Source organism: Sinohyriopsis cumingii, chromosome 12, assembly GCF_028554795.1.
Source record: "Sinohyriopsis cumingii isolate HCF-2022 chromosome 12, ASM2855479v2, whole genome shotgun sequence".
NCBI classification, from domain to species: domain Eukaryota; kingdom Metazoa; phylum Mollusca; class Bivalvia; order Unionida; family Unionidae; genus Sinohyriopsis; species Sinohyriopsis cumingii.
The window spans coordinates 48,779,790-48,790,379 of record NC_142972.1 but is presented as its reverse complement, the minus strand read 5'-3'; the positions used below and the strand labels follow the sequence as shown (position 1 = coordinate 48,790,379).

General features: G+C 33.1%; 1 protein-coding gene across 6 annotated transcripts in view; it reads right to left on the bottom strand.

The window, feature by feature from the left end:
* Positions 1–188: 188 nt before the first annotated feature.
* The window catches only part of LOC149786410 (ADP-ribosylation factor GTPase-activating protein 2-like), a 59,473-nt gene continuing 49,071 nt past the window's right edge, over positions 189–10,590 (bottom strand). For 5 of the 6 annotated variants that reach the window (XM_089976837.1, XM_089976836.1, XM_089976839.1 and 2 more), the window contains one exon: positions 189–7,626. Coding sequence is in view for 4 of the 6 variants with exons in the window: in XM_089976836.1 (XP_089832962.1) it covers positions 7,609–7,626 (18 nt within the window). In the remaining 2 variants the exon portion in view is untranslated. The remainder of the gene's footprint in view (positions 7,627–10,590) is intronic. The other variant, XR_016424918.1, reaches the window with a different exon arrangement.

Below are 10,590 nucleotides of genomic sequence, written 5' to 3'. Positions count from 1 at the left end.
CATGTATGTAATGCGTATAACAGCACTTCATATCACAAATGTCATCATGCAAAAGAATGGCAAATTACCCAAGGCATTAAAATTAAATTTTCATAAACCTACGTAATTCCATTTGCTTAGGTCAAAGTTTTTTTGTGTGCAAAAATGTTTTGAAATTTTTTTCACCCAAAGAGTAAAACAATGTTCAGTCAATGGAAAAATCTGTTTAATCGCAACATGAAAATCTAATCAGGTCATTTAATAATAATAATAATAATAATAATAATAATAATGCTTCATTTATAGAGGGTGACTCGTTAGTCAAGGACTGTTCTCCCTTGAGGCTCTCTTAAGGAGAGTTTAACAATGTACATTATATGAAGATAGCAATAATTACTGTTTATTTTAACATGTTCAGTATTAAAATACTAAATTCTATTATCTATTAGAAACACATACATGCTCATGATATCTTTTCTTAAATACTCTAATATTTTCAGCAGATTTTACATGTAGTGGAAGCTTGTTCCACAGAACTGTACCAGAGTATTGAAAGCTCTTTTCATTTTGCTCTGTTTACATATGTATGCAGACATGCCATGTCGCATTTGGTATCACTACATCAAATCAATGTCATGCAATAATGCCAACAAACTTACCATAACTTACAGTCCAGACCAAACCAAGATGCTCCGCTACAGGCAAGGGGGCCAAAAAAAACCAAGAATCAACTGAACACTAGATGCTGTTCAGCACAGGCAGTAGAAGAATACTATATAAACATGGCCAGTTTGGAATAATGTCAATGACAGGAAGGGTTGAAAAGTCCAGAAATAAATGGAAATGATGAAAGATGGAGTGATGCTGAATGGTGAGATGGGTTTTGCAGCCAGCAACAAATAATTAAATTTTCTCACATGGAGAAAAATATTTTTAAAAATATGATGCACCTCTGTACAAAAAACAAGCAACTGGCTGAAAGAAGAATGCCAAAATAAATATGGATTGCTTCAAAGTATAAATTCTAGTTTATGAACACAAGGGTAATATTAATTAATAATTGTTTTATTTGTATGTATGATTAACCTTTAAGCTATCCATCACAAAGCAGTTCATTGGTTAAAAAATCTAGTACACCAGTCAAGTAAAAATCCTGACAGGAATAGGCACATTTTTAACAAAAACTGTTTCAAACCATGAAGTCAAAAGCTGTGAAAACTTGGTTAATGGACAAAATACCATATATACTCACAAGTCTAATCCAACTGCAAACAACAAAGACCCTGTAGATTATGGTCTACATTACCCTGTAGATTATGGTCTACATTACCCTGTAGATTATGGTCTACATTGGTTGTTCTACTGATTATTCCTAACAAACTGCATCGACCCCAACCTGCCAGCACATATGCAACAGTAAATTTTTGTGCAGTCTGCAGTTGGACTAAATTAATAAGCAAGTATATACGATAATAACATGCATACCATTGCTACACAGTTTTTTTATATATAACGAACAATGTGTGAACCAGGAATTTTCACAATGGTTTATTCACAAATGTTATTTACTGACAAATGAATACATTAAAGTTTACTTTTATCTTTCCTTAAATCCTAAACATAAAAGATACACAGAATTTAGATTTTACATGAATCTTGGTATAATAAAAGCATTATCATGTTTGTTTGCCTGCTCCAGAAATATTTTCTTTGATGATTTCAGTAAAAGAACTGGGAATTTGTCTGCCTCTTCAAAAAAATTATGTATGGAAGAGCTCCAAAGTTCAGAGGCCATTTAGAGTAAAATGATCACCAGTTTGGAATTTTGATACATTCATGCAGAAATAATGCAGATTATAGGTATGTTACATAAAATTTATTTTTAAAAATGCATGTATTTGTGATTAAATAATCTTTATGACAAAGCTGAATTAACATTTTACACAGATTGATTTCTTACCTTATGCCATATGAACTTTGGAAAAATGTAGATTGATTTATATTTAACTTTACAGCAATATTAAAGAGCTCTGACAAAAAAATTCAGAAGAATGTTTAAACGTAACACAATCATTCACTGAAAAAATCTTGTTTTTCTTCTCAGGAAATTGTAATGTTCTTAAAACGAACAATATTTTCATTACAGTCATGCAGATACATAATCTTCACTCTGGGCAGGTTTGCAAAGCTAACTGCACAAAACTCCAACTAAGTTTTGTAAAATGAATGCTTACTAAATATACAGCTCAAAATGTAATCATTACATTGTGACATCCCAATGTTACTATTCACCTTGAAGTTTCATAGCAATATCAACTCTGGGAGACTGGACATAATTGGTGTGGCAATGATTTCTGTCTCTAATTAAATAATGAAAAAGAACAAGAGGCCCAAGTGGACCTAATATATACAATGTAACAGTAGACCATTTTACTAAGTTGGCTTATGAAGTATTGTAAGAACATAGTCATTTGTAAACTATCTCCACACTTTGCTCATTAATTGAACTCATCTAAAAACTTTAAATTATAAACATATTTATCATGTTTTATCAACACTGGATGAGAAATATAGTCTCTAAACTTTCCGAGGTAACAAGCTTAGCCATTCAGATGCAAGATCACCTCATTTAATATGCATGACTCTCACACATTATCAAAAAATTCCTACAAGACGTTGATGATATATGCCTGTATTTCAGTTCTGATGACAATCCGACCAGAAATGTGACTTCAAGGGTGGTAAAAAGCTTGGCCAATCCGATGCAAGATTGCCTCTTTAATTTGCATGAATTTTAAGCCATTATCAAATTCATCCAAAATCTTTACGATAAAAACCTATATTCTAAGTCTGATCACAACTGGAGGACAAACATGGTCTCAAGTATGGTTAACAAGCGAATGTTGACAGATGCAAACTGCGCCAGCCATAGGCTGACATGGCCTTACAGTTGGTTGATCTATAAAAAAAAAAGTGTTTGCTTTAAGAAATTGAGAGTCTGCAGATTCTTTAACTTTAAATTCTATAAACTTATATACGACAAAGAGGGGATTTAAAAACACAATTTTGCAAAACTTGCCTCAAGAAAACAGGAGGATAAGAGCAATCATCATCTCTGATGTAACTGGAAAATATGCTGTGTGGATGTGGGGTATTTAAGTACTCTCCATCTAGATTAAATATGCAAAGCTTAAAAATAAGTACTGTAAAATATAAAGCTTATATAATAACCTTATATCCTCAGTTTAAATAAAGTCTTGTTCAGAATAAATAAATAAATCAGATAGGATACAATGACTTGTAGGGGTAACGATGCTCAATATATAGAAGTATGTTAATAAACATATGCAAACATATTAATACAAACTGAAAAGGAAAAAAATGTACTCAATGATTTTTATTGAAAGTTTAATGCCTTTAAACATGAAAACCACCTATAACATGTCATCTTATTCTTTGCATCTCATAGGTGTCAGGAAGTGACTTTACATCTAGAGTTTTGTTTTTAATAAACAATATAATTGGGAGACAACTCTTACATGAGATTGTGTAAAGGGTTTATAATATGTATTTATTATGCAATACAAATTCATCACTTGTAACATTAAGCATGCACCAAACCAAATTACAACAAACATTTTTGTTGTTGTTGTTGTTGTAGGGTTTAACGCCATTTTTCAGCACACGATAGGCTATACATGGCAGCCAGTATTAATGGTTGAGGAAGAACCCGGGAAAACCTCCGGAAAGAACCACCAACCCACGAGAAGCTACTGGCAGGCTTTCTCACATAACCACATTGGCTGAATCTGAGACTCGAACCCACGCAGACAGAGGTGAGGTGGCAGTGATCCGTAACGGAGAGTGCTTTAGACCACTCGGCCACTCGGGGCCCCTAACATTTTTGTAATCAGCAAATTAAATGTACTATGGTAAAATAGATCTTTTTCAAACTGCTCATTTTGTATATAAGAAAAAAAAGTCAATAAATATGTCAACCTGCTTGAAGCAAGTATCATATGTATCATAAAGAGATTTCTAAGTTAAAAGTCCATCAATAGTGTCCAAGTTGGAAATTCTATGTATAACACTACAAGGGAAGTCATGATGATTAGGTCTGCTAATCGTTACATCACTTTGTCACACGATTTATATCACATAACGTGATGCTAATAAAGAGAAACTTTTTATGATATAAAGTATTTGATAATGATGAGCCAATACAATTCTGTGAATAATCATGTGACTTTTGTTAAAAATACACTTGAAATCTTTAGACATGAAATATAAATATTACTAGCACCAGAAGTGGAGAAAAGTCCTGTAAATGAGCTGCGCTGGTCATTTATGAAGCAGCATTATTTTCTTAAACCGGATTATAAACTAAGTTCTAATATGTTCACTCATCAGAGATTTATTTTGTTTTACATGCTCTGATACAAGTATATATATTTTTTGTCTATGTTCACAGAAGTATGAGAAAGCTGACAGTCATACAGTATCCATGAATGAATGTCCTAGACATTACAATGCAACCCTTCACAATTCTGATGATATCCAGCAACTAGCGGATGGAACTTTATTCTTTCTGTAATACTTGGTCTGACATAAAAATCCTATGTTAAAAGCAAGTAATCATTTTCTCAAATCAACATAATAATGATACTGGCAAATTTTCAGTTGAAAATGCATTAACATGATGTATTATACCATACTGGCTTTATATACTCGATTGTAAGACGAGTCCAACAGCAAACTGCATAGACCCAGATTCACCATCGCATAATGCACTGGAAGATCTAAGTCTGTACAGTTTGTTGGGAGTAATCAGTATAAAAAAACGCATAGACCCTGATCTGCATGTGCATTATGCTACTGCAGATCAGGATATCTGTTCTTTGCAAACAAGTATATACAGAATGTAAGTAGGTTAATTTTATCTTAATGTGAAATATTTGGAACACATTTTCTCAAGATGGTCAATCTCTTGAGTTGGCAGACGCAGCAAATGGTTAAATCGACCCATTTACGATCCCAGACCTGCTAGCCCATACCATTTTACCACAAGTAATGGATGATCATCATATTACATACTTGTAGAATAATAGTAAAAAATATGAATATATCATGTCAGTTAAAATCCAGATATTTTGTTTTCCAGGCGTTCATATTAGATTCAGTGGAATTCATCTCTGAACCAAACCACAAGATTACTGCAGATGCTTTAATCTGTCCATTATTTTCAAGCAAAACAACTGCATGATCAAGTTTTTTTCTTTAATACTATTGCATTATCTGGATGTGTCGTCAACAAAGGAAAACACTTGCTGGTAAAAGGGGCAATCAGCATTTTAAAAAGCTCAAGCAATCAGAACAGAAGTATACCAAGGACTATTCACGTTCTCAGCTGTGATTGGATTTTGTTTTTACATCATGTCATGTTGATGTGAGTTTTGCTCATAGCCTGAGATATGACTGCCACTGCCAGAAATTTAAAACACAGTCTATATCAAGTTGAGAAATCTACCAAGTTGACAATGACTTCCATGAGGTTTGGAACTGCAGTTTTTGAAACTGAACTGTAGGTTATTACGTTCTACAATAATAGTATATATTTTGTCACACCTTACTGAAAATCAGTCCAAGTTAAAGAAGAAAAAATACAAACTGCAGTGATGAAAAAGTCTTGTTAGGGTTGGCAGGTCAGTGATCCTTTGCCTATCCCTATCCATGGAAGCACAACACAAAACTTGTGTGACCATAACTGCATTAATACAAAAGTAAATTGTACAAAAACATAAAATTTGATGGCTGTACTTGAATTAATGCAGTCAAGGGTGATATCAGCAAGAATGACAAAAACTTAACCCTGAAATTATGTAAACCCTTGATCTTAAATTTTACAGTACTTAATAAAAGACAATTTTTCTTCAACATTCTCTAAAAACAGTTATTAATGAACAAAAAATGAAATCAGAGAAGATTAACATATAATAATAAGCACTTTTATTTATAATTATTACAATGATGTGAACAAATATTTTAGCCTGACAATTCTGAAATGTAATGATTTCTATACAATTAACATTCATAAATTACATTACCGAAATCCCTTACAGCTTATGAACAAAAAAAAAAAACTAGAAAAAGTGACAATGTTACAGATGGCCTTGCACTGAAACAATTTTATTCAACAAAAAAGTTGAAACTTATGAAATACACATCAAGGTCTATGAAACAATGTTCATATCAACTGCATCAGAATATGTTCAACTGAAAACCAAGGGCCATAACTATGTCAAAAATTCTAGCTGACATAAGAAATCTCATAAGACAACATATCGTCTAAAAGACAAGAATCTTGTAAAAATAAATCAAGCCATGCTGAATGGCTCTTGAGCTATGCTGATAACAAGCAGCATCCAAAGCAAAGATATGAAGCTGTTAGACAAGGGCCATAATTCTGTGCAAACTGGAGTAAATGAGATTGAATCTAGACAATGCACATCTAGGTCTAAGAAATAATGTACATGACTGACTGAATCCAAATACATATATGCTGAAATGATCTTAAGCTACGCCATATATGACTAATATCCCATGTTAAAATATGATGGTCATCACCATGGCCCATAACTATCCAAAATGGAGTTCACAGGTTGAAGCAACTAAGGTCCTCCTATAGGGACTGTTTAAAACTGACAGAAAAAGGTAAATAAATCTGTCTAAACTGGACTTAAAAAGATGAAACCAATCAAATGCACATCTATGTGCAATACAGAATTCACCTAGCAAACAGCATCAAATTGTTGTAAGGGTTGCACAGTTATGGTGGTTAAAGTAGGAATAAAAGGAACGAAAGGACATGAAAAAGTAGAGTACTACTGGACAAAGACATGTTGATACTGGGCCCTAATAATTAGTTTTCTTAAAATAAATGTTCAATATATTATATTCATAATTATCGCATTAACTGTAACAAACAATATTTAGTAGTAAACGCTGATGAAGAACATAACGTTCTTACATCATGTTGATACAACTGTGCCTCCTCAGTTTCTGCCTAGTTTCACTCAATCTTTTTCTGTAGCTCAAACAAGTTCTTACATCATGTTTATACAACTGAGCCTCCTCAATTTCTGCCTAGGTTCACTGAATCTTTTTCTTTAGCTTAAGAACCAGTCATAACCAGTTTTCTGCTTTTTGATCCAATGCCTTTACAAGCAATTCACTCTTAAATAAAAAGAATATGAAACCAGTCTACAGCTTATCCACAGCAGACAATGTTCTTGGACTTTCATATTTTAAAAAAGTAAATAAATTGACATCCAAGTCATCTTTACAGGCATGATGTTTGTGACTGAATACTCGAAAAGCATTGGAACATCCAACATTCTAGATAATGGAATATAATCTTGCATACCTTTCCTAAGGCAGTTAACATTTCTGGGAATCAACAACTCACCAGAAAATTATCTACCAGTTTTCTTTGGAGGATTGATAGTTTCTAGAACAGCAATACGTGAAATGTGCTTAAATGTCTAAACTGAAGTTCTTAAGATGAGAAAATGTCCCAGGATAAGATGGTATTACATCTATGGCCCTTCCAGATGTAAATTTCAATGTTTGTTAACTGCCATAATGATCCTGCAAATAAAAAGGGAGAAATGGATCAGTACAATCGTTTTCATTAACTTTCAAATTTAAGTCAATGAGTCATTCAGGAAAATCATTATCTTGATTTTTTTCCATAACATTTATTCATTAAAAAAAATCATGATACACCTATTAAAAATAGGTCATTAAGGCCCATTGTGCTTACATGATCAACATATATTCAAGGAAATAATCTCCATAATATTACTGCAAAAAGCACATGATACGTCCATTTTGTGACCTTTGCCCTCTTAATGTCCTTGACCACTTAACTACGAACATGCCTATGGATGACAATTCATGGAACTGGGTAAAGTTCTGTCACAATATATGTAGGAATTAGAAAGTAACAACATGGATAAGGCAGTATTATTCTTGTGACCTTGACACTGACTCCTGGGGTATGAGTGAATAAGCAAAACAATGTCAAGTCAAGACATATAACAAGCTAACATTTCATCTATCTTCAATGTCAAGTCATGACATATAACAAGTCATTTGAATATCTTCAATGGTTTACTTTAAACAAAGATACAAGTCACAGAATTAAATCCTCACTTGCCATGACCTTGACTTTGAGAAAGGGTGCAAGGCTATGATAAACAACATATCATCGACTCATGGCATATACTTAGCAATGTTTTATTAAATATCTTCAGTGGTTCAAAACTTACTCCCAGGACAAGGACAAAAGCTATTGCTTGCCAAGACTTGACCTTCTTACAAAGCCATTGGCCAGAAAAGTAAATAATAACAGACAGGTGTATTATCACACAATGCCATAACATTCCAGACCTGAGGCAAGTGTATAAAAAATGAAAGATGACATGAACTTAGATATTTCAGGAAAATTTACATTGAAAACATAAACTAACCATGTTGCAGAACAATCACATTTAAGGATTCTTATATGACTTTAGTATAAAACCTATACAAAAAGCTGAGTGTAATTCACTGATAAAGGTAAATTATGTTGCCATTATATATATATATATATATATATATATATATATATATATATATATATATATATATATATATATATATATATATATATATATATATATATAAATGGAGTATAAAAACCTCTATATATCATGACATTATGTTGCTATCTGCTGAATGGGAGGCAACAATCTAGCTATTAGGGTAGAAAGTCCTGGCATAAGTAGCAATATCAATGAAGTTTCAGTTAAATACAACACTTCATTACCTAAATTTACTAAAACTGACTCCAGTGTGATACCAATGTCTGTCTCTGCTAAACATGTACAAACCAAAAATAAAAGGGCAGAATCCATGACCAGGCTGACAATCATCATGAAGAAAGACCTAACAACTGCAACATCCAGTGTCTGATCATCCTCACTAGTCAATGGTCATAGATCAAAATGATACGGGTCAACAACCCTTAGCTAAGAGAGATATCAGATATGCATCAATGAAGATTTAAATTCAGTTCTGAGACTGATATGAAATTTAACTAAACATTTTACAAAATAAAACATGAAATAGATCTAAATAAAAACTCTGAGTAAAAGCTTTCAAATCCCAAGAAATTCCCAGAACATATTAAGAAAACTGTTTCAAGCTGTTGTGTGTAAAGAAATAAAAATTAGAAACTGAATACATGTAATGTGCACTGGGAAAATTCTGATGTGGTTAAATTGCTAACCTTCAAAACAACTACTGTGAAAACTGCAAAGTTTTGAGAATTTTTCTTCACAAATTCAAAACTGAACATGGGCAAAATATGTTGCGATTTTTTAATACACATTTTTTTCTTACATGAAAATCAGTGCACAGAACATGAACATAGGAACCTTAAAAACAAATGTGATTTAACAAGACAAATCATAACATTTCCTCCAGCACACTTAAATGAGGAAATTATAATGGCTTTTGCCTTTGTTTGAATAATAAAAATTCCATGGAAGCGTCATTTCAAGTTCTTCACCATGGAATAATTGAACACTCTGCACAGTCATTACAGAAAGACAAGAAGGTCACTGTGACCTTAGCAGTAAATTAATGAGGTGATTCATATCCCCAGTTTAAACATACCCACCAAATTTCATGATTAACACATAACAGTGTCCAAGAATTTTTCATAATTGTTGGATACCGAAAAGTACATGTCTCTTTTTTATTAATTTGTGACAAACCTACACATCATTTTTACTTCAGATGACCAGGCAGTCAGAATACTTCTACATTAGTAACTGGGCAGCTTGTTCTGCAGTGACATCACACACTGCAGCAAAGTATCTACCCGTCTAGTGTGGAAATGCAGCCAGTACTTTTGGACAATCTAACTGTTCACTAATTTCAGGAATTCAGCTTGAGTAAATTTTACATGAGAAAACATATTTAATCTACATATGATTTTCAACAAAAGGCTTGAAAATTTTCAGATCTGAAGATTTCTGACTAACTGACCTTTAAGATCTTTAATAAAATGGCTGATAAGAGATAATAATTCTAAGAACCTTGATTGGTGCCATCCATGAACTTTGGGGATGCTACATGGCCAAGAACCCAAATTTGCATGCAGAACAATTTTATGATTTTACAAAAGTGACCTTGACCTTAGACCTTTTAATCCAAAATCAGTAAGCTTGGACCTTATTCCAAGTGCAAGTCAACCACACAGTTTAGTCCAGATCTATGGGGGCCCCGAGTGGCTAAGCAGTCTAAAGTGCTTTCCATTACGGATCACTGCCATCTCATCTCTGTCTGTGTGGGTTCAAGTCTCAGATTCGGCTGATGTGGGTATGTGAGAAAGCTTGCCAGTAGCTTCTCATGAGTCGGTGGTTCTTTCAGGAGTTTTCCTGGGTTCTTCCTCCACCACTAATACTGGCCGCCATGTATAGCCTATCGTGTGCTGAAAAATGGCGTTAAACCCTACAACAACCACAACCAGATCTATGATTAAAACTGAAGTTACAGAGCAGA